Below are 26,625 nucleotides of genomic sequence, written 5' to 3'. Positions count from 1 at the left end.
ACTCGTACATCAAAGATGGCAGCCATTTATTGCAAGATGGCCACCAACATTAGACTGATTTTATATTTCAGCATAAGCTCACAACACGTTGCTTTGCGACACGTTATGAGCTTGTAGATCGTCTATTTTCAAAGCATTTGGAAACTTTTGAAATGGGACGTTCTGCATAATGAGTACTTTTACTTTCAGTATAGTGAGTAATATTCTAATGTGAATACTTTTGCACTTTTACTCAAGTACATTTTGAATACCAGACTTTTATTTGTAACAGAGTGTTTCTACATTGTGGTATTGGTACTTTTACTTAAGTACAAAATCCATCACTGGTCAAGCGCTACGGGCTATAAAAACAGACATGGCAAAACTGGGCAGCTATGGTGGAGCTAATAAACAGACATGGCAACGCTGGGCAGCACCTGTAGGTGTCTGAGCGTGAACAATAAGGTGGAGCTAATGAACACACCTGTAGGTGTCTGAGCGTGAACAATAAGGTGGAGCTAATGAACACACCTGTAGGTGTCTGAGCGTGAACAATAAGGTGGAGCTAATAAACACACCTGTAGGTGTCTGAGCGTGAACACCACCGGCTCCGTGAGGAACACCCTGCTGGACTCCTTGTTGATGGAGGCGGCGATGACGTGGGAGTTGACCGCCAGCCCACGCCCACCCTGGCCCGGCCCGCCAGCCTCCAGCTCCATCTTGACCGTGGCGTTCTCCGTGGACAGGAAGGAGCCCAGGTTCTTGTAGAGGACAAAGACCACCTTCACTTGGCCTGGAGAGAGAGAGAGAGAGAGACGAAGCAGGTTGAAAGATTTAAAAAAGGGAGAAAGATGGATATTACGTGAAAAGATAGAAACAGACAGAGGGAGGGGAGAGCAGAGATGAGAAAAAAGAGACGGAACAGAGAAATGGGGGCATAATATGGTAATGACAGAGAGAGAGAGAGAGAGAGAGAGAGAGAGAGAGAGAGAGGCGTAGATAGAGAGGGAGAAAGTGACAGGGCGAGAACGAGGGAGACAGAGAGAGGGAGTTAGTGGAGGTTAGAGGGATGGTAAGGAGCGTTTCATTTTGACTGCTGGAAGAGAGCGAGATTTAATGTGGAGGGCAATGGAACATTCATCCCTCAAGCATTCACAGATCTCTTATTATTCCATATGAATATTTCATGTGCGTTTGTTTCAATCATTCTAATCTCGTTCCCCGGCGCAGAGCCGAACGGAGACAGAAAACAGAGAAAAAGGGGGCAGGGGGATGGGAGGATGGGGAGGGGGGTTAGAGAGGAGGGGAGGAGTGATAGAAGAAGAGGGTGGGGTGGAGGGTGAAATGGGAGAGATGAGAGAGGGGGATAAGATGGCGGAGAGACGGAGCGAGAGAGAACGTAAGAGGGAGGAGAGAGAAGAAGCGCAAGTGCTGAGATTGCTCTGTCAGGCTGGGCCGTGATAGTAATCTACACGCCTCCCCAGCTATTCTATTAAGACGGGCCGTTAAGAAACCATCAGGAAAAGAAATTGTCTCAGCGCTTTTGTTAATCTGATTAGCCCATTATTATGAACCAATAACTTAGTCAACTGCATGCAGATTGTTTTAACCCGTTCAACCCGGGAACGCGCCCGAGTCATTTTAGATGTCTTTGGCTATTCAAAAATAGCAGATAGAGATAACAGTCGTGGCAGGACATGAAAAGATAGATCTGCTATTTTTTTTTTATCGTGAAAAATCTTGAACATTTTTGCAAATCTTTGAATATATATATTTTTTAAGCGAACATTTGTAAAAAATATTTTGTTTCAGGGACCCTCCAGAAGCAAAGATTTGAGTTAAAATGTTGTTTAAAAAAAATGTTTCAAAGATTTGCTCAAATGTTCAAGATTTTTTTTTTAAATAGCAGATCTACAAGCTCGTAGCGTGGCACTCGGTAGATCTGCTATTTTTGAATAGCCCAAAGTATAAAATAAATGGTTCTAGCTAAAATGACACAGTATGCTATGCGTTCCCGGATTGAATGGGTTAAGCTTGCATGAAAATGCAAATGGGGGGAAACACGAGGGAGTTGCAACTCTCTCTCTCCAGAGATACAGTATGTCCATTATTATAGGGTTAGAGGGGGTTTGGGGGGAGGAGGAGGGGGGGGGGGGCTGCTGACCATTGCGGCTGTACTGTTTGATGGTGGATGCGGAGAGCTGGATGGTGCTGTCACTGGCGTAGCTCTGCGGGAAAGACAAGTCCTGGAGGTCCATCTCTGTGTTCAGCACGTGCACCTCCAGGTCTGGAGTCGAGGGAGGGAGCGCCACAAAAAAAATGAGACAACAAGCGTTATATATACGTCTCTGTCAGATGGAAACCTCATATGTCCAAAAAAAACTGTTATACTTGTCAGGATTCAAATTCAAAAGCATCAAAAGTAGCACATCTACAACAAGCTCAAAATAGCTACTTTTGATGCTTCTGTGTGACACAAAAGTTTAGAGATATCGGAGGCCCGACAGCAACAATCAGGTCTCCGGTTACCCCAAATGGGTAACCGGAGTCCCTCAGGGCTCAATACTAGTGTCTTTCCTGTTTTCTGTTATTGTGCGGAAAGCTTTAGCTGAGAATAGCCGATCGACAAGCTTGCAGATCTGTTATATTCAGCTAAAGCTCTCCCCACAATACCGATGCTGGGGTTTGAGTGGTTAAAACGGGACATGTGTGGCAGCTCGCCGATGCAGACATACAAAAGGACTACGGTACATGCCTCCAATCAACCAACCAAGCTACCAACCAGCCTGTCTCTTCACCCACCCACCCATCCATCCATCCATCCATCCACCCTTCCATCCACTAGCTCAGTGGTTTTCAACCAGTGGTCCGGGGACCACCATGGTCCTTGAGGGGGTTCCAGGGGGTCCCCAGCCAAATGAATAGTTAGGAACCAAATTGACCCTTATACAGTATGTGTCTGTAACTCTGAGTGTACAAATGGAACCAAATGGACCCTAACGGGTCCATTTGGTTCCATTTGCACACTCTCAGAGTTAAATGAACACTAATGATGATGATACAGTGTAGATTAAGACCCCCAAGAAATCAAAATGGTTGAGTCCCTGGCATATCTTTTCAAATGGGGGTCCGTGGGCTAATATGTGTCAATTTGGGGGTCATTGACGCGGAAAAGGTTGAAAACCACTGCACTAGCTTATACTGTACATCCAACCAACCAAATGTCTTGATGAATTGAACACACAGGACCACAATGTATGCAATGGTATGCAAACTTGTTTGCATACCACTGCGCTATTTGCAAAATTGTTAATAAAGTATTCAATCAATCAAAGTATGATGCTCCATTTATAATAGGTTCTCACCGATGTTTGGGGCTCTGTCGGAGAAGCGGTTCCCGTACATGTTGTTGGCCAACAGAAAGGCTCCTTTCTCCAGGACGTCCAGTAGCATGGTGGCGGTGTGAGCCTGCTCCGTGGTGTTCATGTCCTGCCACGACTCCAGAGCCTCGGGACGCAGCAGGTTGTCCACCGTCTGCACCACCGCCTGGCACATACAGGGGGAGCAAGGGTTCATTTTTGTACCACCCCACCCACCACACAGTTATAGAGCACCGAAGTTTGACGCAATTTACGCATCCTACCCGGGTCACGCTTATTTTTACCCCCATTCTGAATTCCCATAGATGTGTTTAATATCGCGTCATATAATAACTGTGTTACAAAAATAAATAACTCTCATCAACTGCGGTGAGAAAACGCTAATGTTACCGGCGCTGAATTAATTACATTTTCTCCAGAAACAGACTGTATCAAACATGAGTGACTGATAAACGATACAGAGCCAACTCCCTGACAATAGCGCCAAGACAATTTGTTTATTTTTGGACCACAATTCTTATAAGAGACATTCTAACCCGATGACCCAATGTTATTGAGACAAACTTCTGTGACCCAGGGGGATGAACGAGTGACGTCAGGACTTCGGTACTCTATAGTAAAGTAACTAACGATTTCACTGTTATTTCCTAGAAAACTCACTATACTCCCCCTGCACTACATTTATTACTGTGCTATGTCAGACATATTACCGTTCTATTTCACACTTACAATTCATTTAATGGCAATTTTGATGGCTTTATCGGCTATCCAATTTATTGGAGTAGCCTGCTTGATGAATCATGTAATTCTCTTGCTCGGGCCTCTCAAAATGAAGGATTGACTGCGGGGTGCAGAATAAAGAGCGTTGCAGTCACAAAATGAATTGAGAATTAGAATGCACTCTCATTTCGACTGAACAGAGAAAGCAAACCCACCCCCCACCCCTTTTTGGTTTTTCCCGTCGCCGATGCTGTGATACTGAGGTACACCACAGCCAATGACAAAAAAAATAACATAATGGTCCGGTTACATACTACACAGCAGTCTTAACATTCATCAGGCACCAGAGGAGATCAGATGATTAGGCATCGTATTCCAATATGCTGCATGCAGGCCAGCAGACAGAGACGACCGTGTGCTGCAGAATGCCGCATTTCATCATTGCTGCAAAGCATAGCCTACTCATACACACATGGCCTTTTCATGCTATTAGATTACAGCTTTCTCAGAAGCAACGATATTGCACAAATATTGGAGGAAAAGCAGGCTATAGTAACATGAACCACGGTCGCCTTTCATGCTATCATCAAATTACAGTACATTTTTTCCAAGCCGGAGATATTGTGCATTATTGAGCCACACAATAACACTACTACAGTAATATTTGTACAGTAGGGTTCCACTGCAAAAGGAACAATGCTAAGATTATGTCACAGAGGGATGATTTCCACTAGCATTAGCCTGACCCATATCTCACAGATATGTACACCAAGCGTCGCAACAAAGAAAATTACAAAGCATTCTCGTCGCCTTGGGAAATACCACACCAACATTTAAATACAGCGCACGCAACTCGCCACGAGTTATAGCTAAAACCCCCTGTTCCACGGCGCTCTTCAGCACAAACTAGAAATACTATAAACACACACCCAACATGATAGCAGAGGCCATATAAATCATAATGTGAAGCACAAAGCACTGTGCCACAGGCATTCCACAAACCTGCAGTCTGTCCAAGGATTTATCGTCACAGCGTTATTCTAAAGTCACGTTATTCTGGTCGTACTCCACGGTGCATGTAAAGTAGGCAGATAAAAGGGAAAAAAGTACCTGGATGTAGGCCCGACAGGTCCGCTCGCGCTTCTGTAGCTGGGAGGGAGAAAACAAAGCCTCAAAACTGGGAATTTAAATAAGGCCACCTGTCCTTGTACAGGACGTGCAGCTATAGGGTGTAATTTTACACTCACTCAGGAATTTACTTTTAAAGCTTCTATCTGGACGTCACTGTCGGGTGCAAACCTCAAATCTCCAAAACTGTTACTTTTCAGGATTCAAGTTCAGCAAAAGTAGCAGAAGCTCAAAACGCGTCATGAAGAGCTTTCAGATCTGCTACTTTATTCTTTTTTTGTATAATTGTTTTGATCCCACAATTTTTTAACCCTTTTTCACCCGGTGCCAATTATCCAAGTGATCCTGGGCGCTACACTCCCCCCGCCAGCCTAGGGAGCCCAGAGACGAGCTCATGCCTCCAATGCATGGAAGGAACACGTTATTCCAACCAGCTCCTTTCCCCTCCATCAGGCGCCCCGGCTGTCATGGGGGAGGCGGCATTGCGACCAGGATTACTACATGTTTTTGTGAGGGTATTACCACCTAGGGTATGGGCGCTGATGACGCGGAGGAGAAGACACGTCCCCAGTGCAGACAGCATCCCCGGCGGAAATCGAACCCAGGACCTTCTAGCTGTGAGGCGACAGCGCTACCGACTGCGCACCGTGCCCCTAGATCTGCTTTAGATACTTTTGATGTGACGCTGTAGTATGATCAAGTAGGGAATTACAAAAATACAAAAAAAAAACTAAAAATAAATAAATATTGAGATTTCTGCCCGACAGCAACAATATGTGTTTGTGTGAGCCTGTATATTCTGCACACAGTACCAGAGGTGGAAAAAGTACTCAAATGTCACCTTGTTGTAGTTGCGTGCAGCTGACTCCTTGTTGCCGGGCCGTAAGGCCTGCAGTTGGGCGTCCAGTATGTCCAGCAGCTGTTCCATCAGACGCACGGACGAGCTGACGTCCCCGGCGTGGATACGGCCCTTCGTGTGGTTCACCAGCTCACCGGCTATGTTGGCGGCATTCTCGCCACTCTTTATCTACACAGACACACACACGCGCACACACACATCTTTATACACATCTTGTACATAAGACTCAATAGCCTAATGCAGGGGTACTCAACCAGGGGTTCGTGATTTTGTATATTGTATATATATTTTAAAAATTGTTGTAATGACTTGATTAATTAATAATTGTAATCAAAGTGTGAGACTGAGTTGTTCACTGCAGCTTAGCCTACCTTTTAAAATGGCAATTAAAAGAAATGTATTCCTATTGAACAAAACTGTATACAGTAAATCCTAGGAGGTACTTCAGTTGAACTTTTGAGACCAAAGGGGTTCAGTGCTCAGAAAAGGTTGAGAACTCCTGGGATAATGCATATGTTATACTGAAAAAGACAACAACAAAAAAGGAGCAAATGTGTTGTTTTTTGTTAATTCACATTTGAATTACTGTAAGTGCAGTACAGTATGTGAAACCGCGAGCCTGACGGGGTTTCTCTATAAGTCACGGGTAATCATGACTTTTTAAAACAATTTGACCTCGCTGTAATTATAGAGTATTAGTCAAAGGAGAGATTTAATTAAGCATTAAAATGAATACTTTCAAATGAAGGGGCCAGTCGGAAATGAGTCAGTGCTTTAATCAGGCCAGCCTTCGAGGTATGCTGTTATGCTAATGTGAGAGCGCGCGGAGGAGGACGTCGGCGCAGGGCGTTGAGGGCAGCAGGACGGGGACAAAGCCGCGGCCGAGGGGACGACACCGGGGTCTCACCTTCTGGGCCACCTGGCTGACCCAGGGGGAAGTGCAGTTGCTCAGGTCAGGCCCCCGCGGGTTCCACATGACCGCCTCCGCCAGGCACTGGAACGAGGCGATGCCTGGAGGCGAGAGGGAGGGGAGGGAGGGAGACAGTAATGGAGAGATAATAAGCGTTAGGTGTCTGCAATTAAGGGAAATACGCAGAGGAGTGACGAGAGAAAGGGGAAAAAAAGCGTGATGTTTTTTTTTCTTTTCTAGAAAATAGTTTCAACCACATCAACCCTATAGTATAGTTGATTGACCGGCGGGTTCCCCCAGGGGTCTATACTTCATGGTCCCAGCCTGTTTTCCTTGATTGATTGATTGATTGAAAACTTTAATTAGAAGTTTGCAGAAAAAAGCATGAAAGTACAGTTCAATACAAGGTCAGCTAATAGGATTTAAAACCCAAGAAAGCCTATGGCTTGCGTCCTTTGTACTGAATTCATAGAGACATTAAATGACAGACAGATATACACTACTATGCAGAACATCATAAAAACAGTTTGAAATGAAGAAAAACAAAAAAATATGTACATTAAACAGTTCTGGGGGGGGGGAATTGCAGCCACCTGGAGAGTAAGGTTTTACACTCCTTCACAGCTTTTGGTAGGGCATTCCACATTTTTGTGGCATAGCAGGAGAACAAATTCAACCCCTTGTTTGTGCCAAATCTGGGTTTGGACGTTCTACACCAAACCTGTTATTATGCCTATTAAGACGTGTGCACAAAGTAAGGACGCTACGTAGGGTTTATGTGGATGTGTTTTTTTTTTTTAAGATTTTTTTTTGTGGCTTTTTATAGCTTTATTGGGAGAGGGATAGTGAAAGTAGGCTGACAGGAAATGGGGAGAGAGATGGGGGAAGACACGCAGCAAAGGCCGTCGGGAACGGGACGCGAACCCGCGGCACGCTGTCTGTTAAGGGATTTCAACCAGGGTGCCTGGACCGCGACGCCACGGCCCAGGCCTATGTGGATGTGTTAAAAAAAAAAAAAAAAAGCAATAGTTAGAATGATAGACGTTAAGAGGAATGGAACAAGTTCATAAGATGCATGGGGCAGCAGTGGAAAAGGTAAGGTAAACAACGTACTTATTTGCCATGACATAAATCGGGAGGCCAGGTTTGTGTGTATGTGTGTGTGTGTGTGTGTGTGTGTGTGTGTGTGTGTGCCCCCCCTCCCCCTCCGCCTTGTGAGTCGTGAGGACCGAGTTCGAATCTAACTCTTGTCATGATTCCCCTCAACCCTAGGCTTCCTGTCTCAGTACATCATTCTATTAACTAAATAAATACAAAATTGCCAAATAAAGAATTAAAATAAGGGGCGGGGGGGGGCGGGGGCGATAAGACCCGGAATAGCTGGAGGAGGCGGAAGAAGATGAGGAAGATGAGCTGTTGGCAATAAGAAGCGTGCTTTTGAAAGGAGCCTAAATGCACACATAGTGCTGGCCACATACTGCTCACTCTCTTTTATACACATGCACACCCACCTACACGCACGGACACCACGGACGCACACACAAACACACACACACGTGTGTGTGTGTGTGTGTGTGTGTGTGTGTGTGTGTGTGTGTGTGTGTTGTGTGTGCGTCCGTGGTGTCCACACATACACACACATAGACCAAAGACATAACCATCAGGAATCGTCTCTCATTGGTGGAGAAAAGCACCTCGAGGGAGGAGCCCCCCCCCGCCCCCCCATTCCCAGAGAGGGTTTTGTTCTGTTTAGTTAAGAGGGTTCAGAGAGAGGACACCACCATGCAGGCGATCACACCAACGTGCCACAAGCGATCCTCCAGCAACACTAACCACAAACACACCTCCTGTCAACTCACAACAAGAGGACAGAGGGAGAAGGAGGGCGAGAGAGATGCCAGATAGACTGTGTGTGTGTGTGTGTGTGAGAGAGAGAGAGGGAGAGAGAGAAAACAAAAACAATTGCCATGAAAGGGAAATTGCCTGGGCAAAAAGAGTAGAGATGACTGAGGCGTTGTCAGCGCGGCAAAAAAGATCAGATTAAGGTGTGGCGTGGAGTTTCAAGCGTTCCTCTGTTGACCAAAGATTGGTTTTAAACCTCCGCCAAGACGCAGCAATTAAGGGGGGTGCCTTTTATTTATGTTTTTCTCGTATTTTCCACAGTGATAGAGAGAGAGAGAGAGAGAGAGAGAGAGAGAGAGAGAGAGAGAGAGAGAGAGAGAGAGAGAAGAGAGAGAGAGAGAGAGAGAGAGAGAGAGAGAGAGAGAGAGAAAGAGCTGTTTGATGACTGTATGTTTAGAGGTATAGAAGCTAGCATGAAGCGGAGGTGGAGCCTTTTATTTCATTTCATTATTTCATGTTTGTCAGTGAGAGATGGGTGTTTCATTCGCATGAGGACCGGCTTTCATCCAGGAGTCCTGGGGGACTCCTGACTGCCGGAGAGACCAACGCAGAGGGAGAGACAGAGCACGAGAGAGAGAGAGAGAGAGAGAGAGAGAGAGAGAGGGAGAGAGAGAGAGTGTGAGACGAAGAAGACAACAGCGGAAAAAAGCACAAAGAAAAAAACAAGAGCGGGCACACAAACATGGAGATCCCACATAACCACTGACACACAGACACACACACGCGCGCACGCACGCACGCACGCACACACACACACACACACAGACACACACACACACACACACACACACACACACACACACACACACACACACACACACACACACACACACACACACACACACAAAATTGACGTGTGTACACACACACACACACACACACACAAAATTGACGTGTGTACACATCCTGCGGCATCCGTGAGTCGACTCGAAACACATGCAATACCACGGTTCGATTTGTGGACGGGGGGCTTTTTCATTTGTTTGTTTTGTTTTCACAGAATGGCAAATGAAAGTACACCACTCAGGTAAACACACACACACAGAAGTGGTCCTGTTCTCCTCACTCCTTACCCAGAGATCCTTTGGGACACGGACGGTCCACGGTCTCGCCTCGCTGAGTGGAGGGCCACTGGACTCCTCGCGCCACCCTGGACTCACACAGCTGGGGGTCCGGGCCCTGGGCGGGCGGGCGGGGCGGCCGGCGCGTCACGGGCACCGTGGCCGTGATGGGCCGGAGGTCGGGGCCCTTGTTGATGGACCCGATGGGGCGCGAGGTGGGGGCCACGGGGCGGGTTGTGGCCGGGCTGGTGCTGGAGGTGAACGGCCTGGCGGGAGTAGTGGTGGTCACCTGGGTTGTGGTCAGCGGACCTAGGAGGAGGGAGAGGAGAAGTGGGAGAATAGTGGAGAGAGAGAAGGGATAGAAAGAGTTATAAGAGGATATAAGGGATTTAGTGAGAACGGACTAAAGATGCCAGACAGGAGAAGCCTTAAAAAAAAACGAGATCAAGAGACTGAAGGAGAAAGGCGTGCAAGCATAAGATGTCTTTCAAAAGCCGAGTTCAAAAGTCAACCTGACAATAATTGGGGTGACAAATACTTCCTGAGCCTCTCAAAGCCTCGGCGTCTTGATAATGGTCCCTCAGCTCTCCAGCGGGAGCGCGTTGCAGCGGCAAAGAGTAACGACAGAGAACCAGCATCATCACAAGACAGGAGAGGAAGTAAATAATTGATCAAATGTATCAGGGAAGTCACACACAACCGCTAACAACCAAACGAAACGCGCCGATGAAAGCAACACATCCAAGCCTACAAAATCCCGCCTGATCAAACGCCGCGCCGGCTCTCCGGCTCCACGGGCGAGGCCCGGTGCCTCTCTCTGTTCTCTCAGGGCCTAATCCCAGCTTCACAGAGGCAGCGTTCGCCATGGCTCAGATGTACACCCAAAACCTCTCGCTGATATCGACGGATTGTCAACATGTCAGCGTGACGCACTCCGCTTACCCTCCCGCTTGTCACTTGAGTTAGACTCGTTCAGCCCAGCCGCCACGCAGTGGAAATTGACACACAATACCGCAGCAACAATACCTGAGAGGGCGCTCTTCACTGTGACTCCTGTGTGAGTTATGGTGATGCGGCGATCGTAACGGAGATTACAAGAACCGGGGCATTGTGAATGCCAGACTCTGTAACAGTTACCGGCTGACATTTTGAGGCTGACCGGTCTTTGACAGCGTGGCGCCGAAGTGGCCCGGCCGTCCAGAATCTGTATCTCTGTCTGTCTCTTTCTCTGGATTTACATTTCTATCCAGTGGTGGGAAAAGTACAAAAATGTTTTACCCAAGTAAAAGTATCAATACTGTTACAAGTAGAAGTCTGGAATAAAACATTTACTTGAGTAAAGTAAAGTACAAAAGTGTTGGTATCAAAATGTGCTTAAAGTGCAAAAGTAGAAAGTACTCATTATGCAGAATGTCCCATTTCACACGTTTTCAAATGTATAAAATGTATGACACAAAGTCACACGATGCATTGTGAGCTTGTAGATCGGCTATTTTCGAATGGCCGAAATGTATATACCGTAGGGCTGTAGTGGTTAATGTATGTTTTGTAATAATAATCAAAATCTACAAAGTAACTATAGTAACTTAAAGTTTTTTAAATAATTATAGTGGAGTAAAAGTACGATATTTGCCTCTGAAATGTTCTGGATTAGAAGTAAAAGTATTGAAAATTGTAAATACTCCAGTAAAGTACGTACTTGATTAAATGTACTTAGTTACTTTCCACCACTGTCTATATCTCTGTCCCCACAAAAGTAGAGCGAACACAGCCCAGCAGCTCACACTGCTACATCAATGACAGCTCAGCTCAGTTCACACTGCTATACGTTGCATACAGAGAACCACCAGACCCAGCTCCATATAGAATCGCTGTCGGGCAGAAACCTCTTCTTATCTCCATATTCTAACTTTTTGTGTTTTTTTCGTAAATTAAGGGCCTACTTGACCATACTGCAGCGTCACACAAAAGCATAAAAAGTAGCAGATCTGCAAGCTCAAAACGCAGCGCGAAGCGGCGCGTTTTAAGCTTGTAGATCTGCTACTTTTGATGCTTTTGAATTTTAATCCTGAAAAGGAGCCGTTTTGGACATATATCCACCCGACAGATACGATAGGCAATGTTATCAATACTGCCATCAATACTGCCACACAAAGCTCACGTTTGCACCTCAGCACATCATCGGGGATGTGTAGTCAATTGTTCAAGATGATGCGTATCACTGTAGCCCAATGTAAAAGGCTGAAGGAAAGCAATTCTCCCACGACAGTAAGACTGAATAAATGCTTTCAATTTACAGTTTAAGATGTTAGGCTATTATATTTAGGGAGATTCAAGCCAATTAGCCAGATAACCGCTAATTAATTTAGGTCTGTCTGAAAGCCTTTTCAACTGCACAGGGAAAGCCACGCCGTTATTAGACTTGTTTATGTTGCAGGATACCGGAGAAAGAGGAGTGGATTACAGTCAGAAGATGCTGCACCAGCTTGTCTGTCACAATAATGAATTCAAATGTTTAGTGTGCATTAAGAATGAGTTGAACAAGTTGGCTCAATGACTCAATCCATAAAACACACAGAGCTGTGCTTTATGTGCTTCTCTGATAAAGCATGTGATGCGTGTCTATTCAGTGATCGCTTATAGTGGAAACTGCCCACTGTGTAACGCATTCTACACAAGAATGCTAGGTGTCACATGGACGGACCCCATCAGTAATGTGGTCCTCTACGGGGACCTACCACGGTCACAGACAAAGTCAGAGAGAGATGGAGGATGCTGGCAGGGCACTGCGTCAGGCACCCGGAACTTGAGGCAAGCAAACACTGACACTATGGAAGCCAACCCAGGACAAAGCCAGAAAGGACAAGAAGTGCACCACCTACGTAGGTGCACTGCGGCTCGACAGCTTAGCTAACAACACTGTTGTTAGCGCAAGACTACTCAAGACCTCAACACTCAAGATCTCAACACTCAAGACCCTGATGCTAGATAGGAGAGTGTGGAGGGCAGTGATTCAGGAGTACGCTTGACCGCACTCTCGCATCGCATGTGTAACGCGCAACATATGCCTTTAACAAACCTCCGGTGATCTCTAAGAGAGTAAAGTCTGTGGTTAACAAAATTACCACATTTATGAAATTCTATGCTGAAAATCTTATTCTGAAAAATAAATAATAAAACAAGTATTCGGGGTACATTTGTGGCAGCCATAGCTACTGTAAGTGGGTAAACAGGCGGCCTGGTAATCGGCTCGCCTATCTACGTGTCGAAGTGCCCCTGAGCAAGATACCCCTAACAGCTAATCAAAAAGTCATCTGAGCAAGCCATCTGCTGGATAAATGAAGAAAAGTAATTTCCCCTTCCCCGGGGGGACAATACAATACTCCCCTTATCCATAACTGATTTGTGTAGTTATGGAATGAATGATACACAGTAAAATCATCAGTGTTAATTCACCACCAAAGCCACGCCCCTTCTGGGACATGATCTCCATTGTAAGCCTATGCTATTTGACCTAAATTAGCTTATATAGCTTTACACTATCCTATCATATTTTTTTTTAACAACGAGAGCTTTGTGTAACTTCCTGACCTGATGACAGATCACTTCCGCATTCCACGTTGACATCTCTCTTCCTCTCTCTTATAGTGTTGTCAAACTATTTAAGCAAATTTAGGTCAAAAAGCCAAAGGCTTACAATGGAGACCATTCCCCCGAGAAGGGGACGTGACCTGGCGGTGACGTGTTGCCGGTCTGATCTTTATGTCTTTTTGTGACGCCTGTCATAGCTTAGAATGTTTGTCTATATGGAAGTAACACTAAAAAATGTTGAACCGGTATTAAAATACATAAATAAATAAAAACAATATATACATTTACGGTGCCTGTACGTCATTTCGGCACTAGTGTCCGGGATGAAAATTTTGTTAAATAGTGTTCAGAAAACACATTTATGTGGAATGGTTATTGTGAAAAATATACAAATGAAAGATTATATCAAAATAACTTTTGTTTAATTGACAACGTTACACAGTATGACAGTATTTTACTCTGTATTGTAAAACAACACTAAACATAATTACCGGTGGTAGGGTCCGGGGGCCCAAACTCCAGCGGGTAGCGCAGCACATTGTAGTTGTTCCACACATACAGCTGGTTGTCTCTCGGGTTGTAGTCCACGGAGGAGACGTACTGGTAGGGGTTGGGGAAGGGGATGTGCACGGGTTCTTCACGTGCGCGGTTGGTGTTGTAGGCATACAGTATCAGGTCGCCGCCCGCCTCGCTGTCGTCGTCCTGGTAGACGGAGCGCACCGCGTACAGCACGCCGCACGCCATGAAGGCGTTGGACGCGAGGCGCTTGTCGAAGGTCGTCTCCCAAGTTCCCTCAAAGCGTAGGGTGTAAGGGTTGACCTGTGACAAAGGAGATGCACAGGGTACCTCAAAAGTCTATCAAATTGTCAAAAATGGAAAGGAAAAAAGAAGCAACGTCACGTTGTGAGCTATTTTCACTATTCGTAGTACGAGGAGAAAAAGTATGTGGTTAAAAAAACAGTAGTAATAGTATATTATCCATTTTACACAGGACAGCTGTGTGGAAAATGGTACCAGTGTTATTCACTCTGGCTCATTAATTATTTATTAATTTCCTCAGGGCATTTGTGTTTTTCTTTTGACGAGAGCACTTTAACTTTTGTAGTTTCTATCTTTATCTCATCCTCATTCACCCATCCACCTTACGGTATACCACATGGTCCTTCTACATACAGTACATATAGATGATATGTAGATATGTTATGGCATATATACTGTATGCACATGTGTATTTATTTAATGATGAGATGTTTTCCTTTTTGTCCTTTATGGCCATTGGCATTTTGTAAGTGCTTTATTATTTTATGTATGCCCGGAACACAAAAACAAACAAACAAACAAAAATAAGCTTTTGTAGGAGACAAAATACCTGTTAAGGTCAGAACACACAGTCAGGGCTGGCTAGCTAAACAGAGCATTGATTTAAACTCTTACTTATCTGGGAACTTGCTGCCTGTTATTAAAATTATTGCCTGCAGAAGAGCAACGAGAAGCTATAAAAAGCATGGAGGATTATGGTTTCAGGTTGTCAAGGATTTCTGCCAAGTGAATATCTGATAGAGTTTCACACTGGGTGAGACCCCGTAAAGCAGTGTAAGGTAATGTGACTTTGAATTTGCAGCTCTAATCACACACGCTGTCTTCAACAATTACCTAGCTGGGTTCATAAACACAGAAATAATAAAGAGGGAAAAAAATTCAATAACAGCACAATTTTCAGCATATCCCCTAACAGCAGGTCCCTTTGTTCATAACAGCTTTGTGTAGTCTCAGGAAAGAAATATGAACTCCTGAAATGTCAACAAAGTTATAATGCCTCCTCAGCACTGAATGAATTAGATGTTTCCAAAACCCGTTGAAACTCTGTTTGAACTACAAAGGAACTGCGCAACTCCAACCACATTTACAGAACAAAGCTAATCTTTACATTCCTTTAAAATATTGTTCTTTGTGTGTGTGTGTGTGTGTGTGTGTGTGTGTGTGTGTGTGTGTGTGTGTGTGTGTGTGTGTGTGTGTGTGTGTGTGTGTGTGTGTGTGTGTGTGTGTGTGTGTGTGTGTGTGTGTGTGTGTGTGAGAGAGTGTATAAATGGAAACAAACGTGTCCTCATTTGTACCCGGGAGTTAAATTAATTAATTAAATAAATTCGACTTCACTGTGTAATGTATCTCTGGATATCTTTTTCCAGTGCAATTTATTTTGAATACAATGTGAACAATGAAGTTCTTCATGTATGACTTTTGACATCCCCCCTCATTCCTCTATACAGATGAGCTGAGTTCAGACCTAATCCACTCGTCCCATGATCCGTTTTAGACCTACAATAGTCCACTAATCATATGGTCAGTTTAGACCTAATCAGTTTAGACCTAATCCACAACTCATCCTGTGGTCGGCCCACCTCTCATCTGGTCCTATACCGTACCTGGCTGACCACCAGACGTCCGTTGTTTGACTCTGTGGCGTAGATGACCCAGAGGCCGTTCTCGTCGACGGCCAGGTCGATGTCTGACTTCCCGCCCCAGCGGTAGGGCGACGTGTCGTGGTAGTTGGCGTTGGTGATGATGGCCTCGCCGCTCTTGATGCGCGTTCGCAGGTCGTACTTGACGATGTTGCGCGTGCGCTCTTTGTTGTAAAACACGGCGCCGTCGTACACCACGAAGCCCGTGCCGTCAACGCGGTTTGGCAACCTGTGAAGAGAGAGAGAAAGAGAGAGAGAGAGAGAGAGAGAGACACACCGTATATGAGTTGCATGGGGAAACACAGCGACCCTTCGATACTCACGCCCCTGTGTGACGCAGGCAGTGGTGGACAGTAACAAAGTACATTTACTCAAGTACTGTACTATACTGTACTTGTACTTTACTTGAGTATTTCCAATTTCCAATACTTTTACTTCTACTCCACTACATCTCAGAGGCAAATATTGTACTTTTGCTCCTCTACAATTATTTGAAAACTTCAGTTACTAGTTACTTTTCCGATATAAATTATGATATTATGAAACGTATGTTAACCACTTTAGCCCTGTTTTATACCTGGGCTATTTGAAAATAGTTGTGATCTTGTAGATCTGCTACTTTCAAATATTTTAGCACTTTTACTTTTGGTATTTAAGTATATTTTGAATTCCGGACTTTTACTTGGAATAGAGTATTTCTATATTTCAGTATTGGTACTTTTACTTAAGTAAAACACTTCAGTACTTTTTCCACCACTGTCTATAAGGGCCGTTCCTTTATCAACATCCAACTGCAGAAGGCCAATAAATCAATAGAGCGCCAGCGGGGTGCTTATTTGATCATCCGGGACAGTGGGGGGCGCCCTCACTTGTAGGTTGTGGTGGCGCGGTTCTGTTTGAAGTCCTCCCAGGAGGCGTACTCGTACAGCATGTCCGTGCGGTAGGGGGTCCAGGGCATGACGTACAGGCGGTCCCCCGACTGCAGCGGGTCCTTGCACCACGCCCCCGACTGGTGCTCCGCCTCCTGCAGAGAGCTGGCCGCCTGCACCCGCAGCAGGGTCCCCGGACACACGAAGACTGGAGCACAGGGAGGAGGAGGAGGAGGAGGAGGAGGAGGAGGAGGGAGGGAGGGAGGGAGGGAGAAATAGCAGAGGAAAAAATGAAAACGAAGCATTGTAAAATAAAAAAGTTTTAAAAATTACATCGTGGAGATGGTAGAGTGGAGAGGGAGGAGAGCGCGTTAACATTGGGGGGAGAGAGGGGAGGGAAAGGCAGAGTGAATATCCAGGATAGAACCAGAAAGATTGTGATGGAAGGAGACGGGAGTGAGATGTGAGTATAGATAAAAGAAAAAAGGGGGGGAAAAGGAAAAGCGTTAAGAACAGGGAGGAGAGGCAAAGAGAAGAAGGAGAATGGGAGAGGAGGGGAAGAGGGGGAGGGAGGGAGGGAGGTGAGGTACATTATCAGATTTTAAATGAAGGAACACATAAAAGCTCGTTTGTCGAACGTCAGCATTGTGGTCAGAAGAGCGGCTGCTTCATGATAAGTGGGAGATTTCTGGCTGCTGCCGCCGCGCAGACGTGGCCCTCTAATCTAATTTACCCTGGCCTACTTTTTATTTCATTGTGCATTTTCTATTTTTCTTTTTTTTCTCCTCCGAAGCCCTCTGCATCCCTACTTTGCTACTGGGTGGTAAAACAGTAATTGTGGGGCTTGTTTTATTAGGACAGAAATTTGGCTCTCAGTCAAGAGTAATGCGTTACAGCAGAAACGTTCTGCGGGGTAAAGAGGTTGGCGAGGCCGGCCCCTTCCCTCGCTGCGGCAATCCATACTGCACAATTACATACATACACGTACACACACGCATGCACGCATGTGCGCGTGCACACGCGCACACAAACATTAATTCCATATACCAAACAAGTGCACACACACGGACACACAAGCCAAGCACACATTCACCCACACAAGCATGCATACGTGCACGCATGTACGCACGCTCTCACCCCCACACACACACACATGCAGAAAATCCATACTTCAAACAAGCAGGCATATACACACACAAGAACACACGCACATGCACGCAAGAACACACAGGCACGCACCCGCGAGCGCACACACACACACACACACACACACACACACACACACACACACACACACACACACACACACACACACACACACACACACACACACACACACACACACACACACACAGACAGACAGACAGACAGACAGACAGACAGACAGACAGACAAACAGACACACACACACTCGGAAAACATCTAAGCTGCGTTAGAGGTCATCCGTGGGGACTGGTGTAAATTGGCTGGCTGACGCACTGTGTCCCAGCCAGACAGAGAGGGTGCCCTGGGACCACAGGCCTGTCAGGTGATCTATGGAGAGCGCTGCTGGCATCCTCCTCACCACTCTGACATCACAGGGGAGCCTGGGACAGCAAGAGAGAGAGAGAGAGAGAGAGAGAGAGAGATAGAGAGAGCGGCGGAGACACTACAGACTGGAGGAGTCCCCCCCGTCTTTCTCTGCCAGCTTATTTATGTGGCTCTCTGGCTCGGGGGTGGAGAAGGGAGCACACACCTGCTGGTCACCTTATGATTGAACGCACCTCTGAACTAATTGGACACCGCAGGGGTATTTAGACACAGATGACACATAGACGCCCCGCGCGCAACCAGACACACATGCCACGATGACCAAGCGCACACACACACACACACGCATGCTGTCCCAAATCCACAGGGGCACACGGTTGTCTTGGGTCACTTTGTGCACACATGCATGTAAGCACGCACGCGCGCACACACACAAACACACACACAAACACACACACACACACACACACACACACACACACACACACACACACGTTTAGGAAGCCAATTTTATGATTGATTTATGATCTTTGTGGGGCATTTTTAACCGCAAGTCCAAAGCCGAAAAATAGCAGATCTACAAGCTCAGAACGTGTCGCAGCTTGTAGATCGGCTATTTTCCGGTGTTTGACATCACTGCACGACTAAGTATAAAATAGGGGAAAATCTAACGCCAACTCCCTAAAACTAACCTCTAAATATGTAATCCTAAAACAATTTTTTTTCTCACGAGGACCAGGTAAAATGGTCCTCACATCGTCTATTCCTCAAATTCTACTATATACTTGTGGGGACGTTCGGTCCTCACAAGTATAGACACACACAGTGACTGCTCGAGTGATGGCTCATTCAGGTCAGTGCTGCATACTGTATGTGTATAGACCACAGAGCAGGTGAGAGTTATTGCAAAGGCTTGATATACTTTGTTGCGCGCTGTTGCTCACCGAAATAGCCGATCTACAAGCTGAGCTTTCTACTATTTACTATGTTTACGGTGAGCAAAGGTGCGCAACTAAGTATAAATCCGGCTTTAGAGCACAGATTGTGTGACTGTCCGCCCGGCTCTCTGAGTGTGTTTGTCTGCCTTAAGCCTAACTTACTGTCTCTGAGAGGGTAGCGATCTGTGTCCACTATAGTGCAGTGGTTTTCAACCCTTTTCATTTCAAGGTCCATTATTTATCCGGCATTTGAGCCACGGACCACCATTTGATGAGATTTAGACTCTCAGACTCAAAACTTAAAATATTTTGCTATCGTTGAATACTATTTTGTCCACAATTCCATGCTGTATTGATTTTGGTAACATAGGAGAGATAACAGGCAAAAGTTGACGAAAATAACAATTCTTTAATTAATTAATGCAGATATTAAACAATAATTTAACTCTTGAGAGCGTAAAATGAAACCAAACATTTGGTTTCATTTTACACTCTCAAGGGTTAAAGATCTATAAGGGTCCATTTGGTGTACCAACTCCCTGTTTGAGAACCACTGCACTAGTGGGTGTAAGCCACGGTCAGTCTGAAAGGAACCAGCCTTGACACATGCAAGGAAAGTGTAGCCTATAGTCTAACCAAGCTAATGTATGCACAAAACAAAGCAAGCTCTGCACAGGGAGAACGCTAGTTACAGTGCGGGGACGCTTTGAGGTGTTTGGTTTGCACATATGAATGTGGACGAAAAACGAAAATAGCCAAAGTTATGCTTCGAAGAAATTATTAAATCCTACTTCTGGGCAGCAGGAGATTCAATTTCTCCACATAGTTCCATGCCAACACTCGCTTCACATCCAAATCCAATTACATCTTTACCGATTTGGCTTCGGGGCCCACGGTGTACGGTACAGTGTGTTCTGCAAAGACACTGAGCTCCCGTTTGTTGTGTGCAGACATTTAGGAGAAAGGGAATAAGGCATAACGCATTACGGGAGCCGTAGCCTACGCTCACAGAGTGGCTAAAATAATAATAGTAATAATAATAAAGTGGGACACAGCCAGAAAAGTACAAAGGTACTGTAAATAGAGAAATAAACGGCATGCAGAAAGCGACGCAGTCTCCCGGCATGTAGGTGACCCATAAACAAAGGCAGGAACACTCTGCCTCAAGGTAAAATAAAGGACAAGCCAACATGGATGCAATGCAAGCCTATATTCTCTTCAGAAACGAGCGGCATCAACCACTTTGTGGGTTTGTGGGTAGAAGTTAGTGTTCCCGCTGAAAACCTTTCACCACGAAACGGTGAAGCTAAAATGGTCTATCAGCCATTATCACAAATTATTACAAGTGGGCCTAGGGCAGTGGCACAAGAGGGCCCATGTCATTTGCCTTGTCTGGCCCAAAATAGCTAGGCAAAGAGACAGAGGAGAACAACGCTGGAATCTACTGTACCATGGGCCCGAAAATAGTTGTCAAGATCCGCATTACGATTGACTCTAAATACATCCTGCCTGTCCATTCTGCTCCCCCCCCCTTAAATAGAATAGAATGACGCCGTTCGTTATTGCGCCCAACCTTGCAGTCTCAGCCCAAATTGGTATCATTCCTTCACCCATTGGACTCATCATTACTGTAACACTGCAGTGCAGCATATACGAGCAGGCTGTCATTCTACCCCCCCCCCCCCCGCCCCCCCTCCACCCCTCAGGTCCTTCCCACTGCCCTTCTCTCCAGTGTGGACCCTGCCTGTCTGCTGGCCTCTGTTTATTTTAATGAGTTGGGGGGAGGCGGAGCCCTGGTGTCAGAGGGGCTCATCAATGGCCCTCACACACAAAATGCCTGGGATGCATGTAAGTAACACGCACGCACACACATGCACGCAGATAGCACACACACACATGCACTTACAGTACACATACTGTACACAAACTTTCACACACATACAGAGCACATGTGCACGCACGCATGCGCACTCACACACGTACGCACGCGCGCGCGCACACACACACACACACACACACACACACACACACACACACACACACACACACACACACACACACACACACACGCGCATGCATTTTGGCCACGCTTCGCACCCTGCCTACGGGGCTTCATTAACTCTGACCTGCACTCCCAGCTAGCTCCGCTGCCTTGCTGTTTACCAACTTTCTCCTGGCCTCTCTTTTCCTCCATGCACCTCCTCCTCTGTTTACCCTAATTCGTTATTCATGCTATCTGGAAACAAAGGAATGGCGGCGCCATTGGGCCAGCTGAACAGCACACAACTTGCAATAGACTATAGCACCCGCAGCATGAATGAGGTGTTAGGTATATAAGGCATTATTTGGCACGTTAATGTGTGGTATTATTATTAACCATTATCCTAGTCTGGCTATCGCAGGTTAGCCAGTGAAAGAGTCAGCTGGGATTGTGTGAGATTCCTTAGACTAAATCATCCCGGATTGGGTGAGGAAGGAGATCTGTGCGGCCATGACCGGCCCGGTGAACTCGCCTGCCAGCAAAGACAACACACTTCTGTAGCCTGCTACTGTGGCTAGCCAGACGGCTAATGAAACTTACCTTATCAGGGATTAAAACCCAGCCTGTAGCTATCATGCACTACCATGCCAATTACTGTGCGCTTACGGGGGAAATGCCGCTCTAATAATTGACTGTTTATTTATCTCCATAATCCCTTTCCCAGCCACAGGTCAGCTGTTAGCTGTCAATGCGGGGCTGCAGTATAGGGAATGATGAAAGCCACCGAAAGTTTCCCGAAAATGACAGTAAATATCTCCCATTAGTACGGAGCGGCGATTTCTGATTGACTGGTGACGCAATTAAAAGTGAGCGCTGACAGCTTCAGGGCTAAATTTAGGACTTTTTGGTTTTTCCGTTCTCATCCGTTGCGATTCTTGGCGTTTTCATGTCTGATATGACAACTGCCACTGTAATGGTAAACATTAGGGTTGGATTGTCTAATGTGATGGTCTGAAGAGTGAATCAACCATCTCTAAAATGGCTTCCGTGTTGTGTTTGTTTAAGTTATACATCTTTTCTGCTACGAGGTGGTTGAGCCTCTGCTGGCCCACGCCTGTGCCTAGCCCACAGTCATGGCCTTGCCCGCCTGCCCGCCTGCCCGCCCGCCTGCCTGCCTGCCTGCCTGCCTGCCTGCCTGCCTGCCTGCCTGTCTGTCTGCCTGTCTGTCTGTTTGTTTGCCTGCCTGCCTGTCCGCCCTACCGCTGAGAACCCGCTGCTCTAATTGAATCCCACACCTGTTACTGGCAGGTGCGGCACACAGGCGGCAGGGGGCAGAATAGAGTATGGCACGGAACCCCTTGTCCATGTTAATGGTCTCTCTGGGTGGATGTGTGCGTGTGTGTACGTGCGTGTGCGTGTTTACGAGTGTGTATGTGTATGTATGTGTGTGTGTGTGTGTGTGTGTGTGTGTGTGTGTGTGTGTGTGTGTGTGTGTGTGTGTGTGTGTGTGTGTGTGTGTGTGTGTGTGTGTGTGTGTGTGTGTGTGTGTGTGTGTGTGTGTGTGTGTGCGTGTGTGTGTGTGGGTTCCTGTGGAGTTATGTTGATCAGCGCTCATCAGCCTGTTAGTGTGTATTGGTGAATTGAGTGAGTGTGTGTGAGGGCGTGCATGTGTGAGGTTCAGGGACAAGAGAGAAGGGGACGAAATAGAGAATGGGGGAAAAAAGCATGGAGGAGGCTGTGTGAGCATGTGTTGTGCGTGTGCAAACAAGCACAGAGAGAAACGGAGAAAGAGAAAGAGTAAATAGGTTATTTCCTGTGAAATGAGAATTAGGAGTGAGTTAATCTGCCGAGGCGTGAGGGAGTCACGGAAGAGGAAGAGGGAGAGGAAGAGGGAGAGAGAGAAAAGGAGGAAGAATGAGAGCTTTCCATTGTGTGTCCACTTCCTTTTAAACAGCAAGGGGTCAGGCATGGGGGAAAAGCACAATACCAATTTTATATATGCGCGTGCGCACGCACACACACACACACACACACACACACACACACACACACACACACACACACACACACACACACACACACACACACACACACACACACACACACACACACACACACACACACACACACACACACAAATACACACAGTACTGACATGCATACAACCGGAAATACACAATCACGCCTACAGTACAAACACAAGTAAGCGCACGCGCACGCACGGAAACACACACACGCACGCACACACACACACACACACACACACACACACACACACACACACACACACACACACACACACACACACACACACACACACACACACACACACACACACACACACACACACACACACACACACACACACACACACACACACTGTGTCCAGACAGTGGAAGGGGCAGGTGTCATGCTGTCAACTTTATCGGCCCAAATGCACAACCCGGACAATACCCTTCACTGAGACCAAATGCTGATGAATGCAGCTATAGAGCTAGTAGCTGTTGAAAGATAAGTCCGATATACTGTATCTATTGGCTGAGTGACGGGACAGTTGGTCAGGAGGACACGGCTACAGAGGCCATGGGGATGCACATACACTAGATGGATGACAGACAGGCTGGCTGACTGACTGACGTGGAGGCATTGGAGTAACAAATGAGTCCAAATGTCCAAATAAAGCATGCCAATAAAGCAATTCACCTCCTTTGAATTTTTAATTGAAATTGTAATTGAATAGTTAGCCTAGCCTAGCCATGTGTAGCCTGTCTGTCTGTCTGTCTGTCTGTCTGTCTGCCTGACTGACTATATCTATCTATCTACAGTATCTGCCTGTCTGTCTATTTTTCTTTCTACAGTATCTTTCAATATATCTACTTTATATTTGCATTGTGTTTATTTTGCTAGATGTTCTGTGTAAAGAACATTGCATTGCCTTTGTTGTTGAAATGTGCCATACAAATAAAACTGCCTGGCCTTATACTGTACATACTGTACCTCGCTACAGTCTATAGATCAATCTATTTGTCCTCCTATATGTGGAGGGAACAAGCTCCTCTCACTCCTCTCTCACATGCTTTATATTCATGGCCACCTGCCTCCGCCACAGCTCTTTAGCTTTAACAATGCAATGACTTCTCAATGTACAGTCAGACTCGCACTCTCTCCTATCTCCATGCCACTGAATAGCATGTCTGCCCTGCCACCGTCACGTGCCTGAGCCTGTGCGCGTGTGCGCGTGTGTGTAGTGTGTGTGTGTGGTGGGTCATTCCTAATGAGGCACTGCTGCCTGTCTCGTCGTCTCTATAGCGACCGCTCTCCCTCTCTCTTCTATCTCCATGCACAGTCTTGTGACCCTTTCTGTCATATGACACGGTGTCTCTCTCTCTCTCTCTCTCTCTCTCTCTCTCTCTCTCTCTTTCCTCTCTCTCTCTCTGTTATCTCTCCTTAAATACTTTGTATAAGAGGTACAGTAACAGTGCGGCATATCCTCACACAGCTGCTGTTAAGTGTGTGAAGGATGGCTTCTCCTTGCATGTTCCCCACTGAAATGCTAAGAATGTTGCCACCAATAGCCTAGCATACTCCTCCCTCCCTCCCTCCCCCCCTCCCCCCCTCGCCGTCCCTTTCAGCCGGACTTGAGTGCAAAAGGGCTGCAGGTGAAAAGGAATTGAGTGGACACCTATTCGGTCCTGTCAAATGCGATAAAGGAAATAATGATGCTGGGAGTGGACTCTGCTAGACTGTCAGGGGCGCAGCGAAAAGGTGAGAAGAAAGGATGGAGAGAGAGAGACAGAGAAAGAGAGAGAGAGAGGGGGCGGGGGGTGGGGTGGGGGGGTTGAAAGGCAAGTCCGCAGCAGCCACTGTTGTCTTAAAATACCCTGACGGTATAGGTGTGTGGCTTGGGTAGGTGGGTGTGGGTGGGTGGTTATAGGCAGAGTGTCGACATTCACTGAAACGGTCACCACGGCGATACGCTCGTCACTGCAATCTGTCAATCAGCTGATGAATCCATAAATCAGTGAGAATTAATTTGAGAGGAGGACAACAGTCGGAAATGTTAATTCAGCCAAAACAGAGAGAGTATAGCAAGAGGAGGAAGAGGAGGAGGTGTACTTTAGAGCGGCAGCAATGGAGGGATGAAGGGGGGGGGGGCATAGACAAGAGGAGGAGGTGGGGCTCTTGTCCTCTTCTTGTGTCAGTATTAGCGGGGGAGGAAGACCAGCAAATAAAGAGAAATAAACAACACCCAGAACGAGAAGAGGATGAGTCAGGAGGAGAACGGAGAACATCAGGTAGCTATTGTTGCCATTACACTGTACAATCCTGAGTGTCCATTTGGACTGTGTGCGTGAGAGAGCCGAAATGGAACCCGTGATGGGTCAGAGTTAAATGAACACTCAGGGTTTTTGCAGCGTATAGCTGGCTGCTTCCAACCATGAGCCAAGAGAACTAAAGTGCGTGGGTGGGTGCGCGGGGAGAAGAGGAGAAAAAAAAAGTGAATCATGTCAACGAAAAGCCGGAGGCACAGAGACAGATAGACTGTAAAATCCTGAGTGTTCATTTCTATTTTATTTTAACGCTGAGACTAGTGTAAACATTTGACAATTTTGACACTCTCAGAGTGAAATTGACACTCAGGATTTTGGCCTGGTAGAGGTGGGGTGGGGTGGGGTATGGGATCCATAAACCAGTTAATTGTATTCCCTATTATGTAAGTGAACCCCTCCTGACGTATGGATCCAGCCAACAGGCTCAGACATGGGAACAGAGACGTTGTGAAGGGCTTGTCTGCAAGGTAGAGGTTGTTGTGAGAGGCAGGGGGGGGGGAGAGTAGATTTTGGGGAACCGGAATCGGTTCCATCACATTTGGAACCGTTTCAGGAACCGTTTTTTATCACACTGTCAGAGCTGGTATGTGGACTTCACGTCTGCTCTACAATTACAATACCAGTGGTTCTCAAACGTGTACATTTCATGGACCACCATAACTCTGAGAGAGTACAAATGAAACCAAATGGACCCGTAAGTGTCCATTGGACCGTTAAGATCTGACCATTAAGAGGGAATCGTTAAGGAACTGGAATCGTTGTCATTGTAGGCGGACTGTTTTAATTTAAAAATGTTCCCCAATCTATGAGCTCACAGTGTGACATGCTGTGAGCTGTTCGCTTCGGCTATACTTTCAGAATAATGTAGAATTTCTTCCGGTGGTTCAGCAGTGCGGTTCAGTGGTTAAGTGGTTTTTAGGCTCATTGGGAATCAGGAGCTGACGTTCTCTTGTTGTGGTGACCTTGGAAGGAGACCCTTGTGTTCCA

The 26,625-nt window shown here is 46.3% G+C and overlaps 1 protein-coding gene across 1 annotated transcript in view; it reads right to left on the bottom strand.

The window, feature by feature from the left end:
- Positions 1-26,625, bottom strand: part of adgrl1a (adhesion G protein-coupled receptor L1a) — a gene marked incomplete at its 3' end in the record, with an annotated part of 163,569 nt that overhangs the window by 17,020 nt on the left and 119,924 nt on the right. Inside the window, exons 6-15 of the mRNA XM_084072728.1 lie at positions 16,859-17,066; positions 15,954-16,218; positions 14,022-14,349; positions 9,952-10,248; positions 6,974-7,077; positions 6,049-6,234; positions 5,190-5,228; positions 3,345-3,525; positions 2,144-2,266; positions 558-772 (exon numbers count right to left, since the gene is read on the bottom strand). Coding sequence (XP_083928854.1) covers positions 558-772; positions 2,144-2,266; positions 3,345-3,525; positions 5,190-5,228; positions 6,049-6,234; positions 6,974-7,077; positions 9,952-10,248; positions 14,022-14,349; positions 15,954-16,218; positions 16,859-17,066 — 1,946 coding nt within the window. The remainder of the gene's footprint in view (positions 1-557; positions 773-2,143; positions 2,267-3,344; positions 3,526-5,189; positions 5,229-6,048; positions 6,235-6,973; positions 7,078-9,951; positions 10,249-14,021; positions 14,350-15,953; positions 16,219-16,858; positions 17,067-26,625) is intronic.

This window comes from Gymnoscopelus microlampas (assembly GCF_963454915.1).
Source record: "Gymnoscopelus microlampas genome assembly, chromosome: 11".
In the NCBI taxonomy this organism is placed as follows: domain Eukaryota; kingdom Metazoa; phylum Chordata; class Actinopteri; order Myctophiformes; family Myctophidae; genus Gymnoscopelus; species Gymnoscopelus microlampas.
The sequence above is the reverse complement of the archived record's forward strand: the minus strand, read 5'-3'. Positions and strand labels throughout refer to the sequence as shown.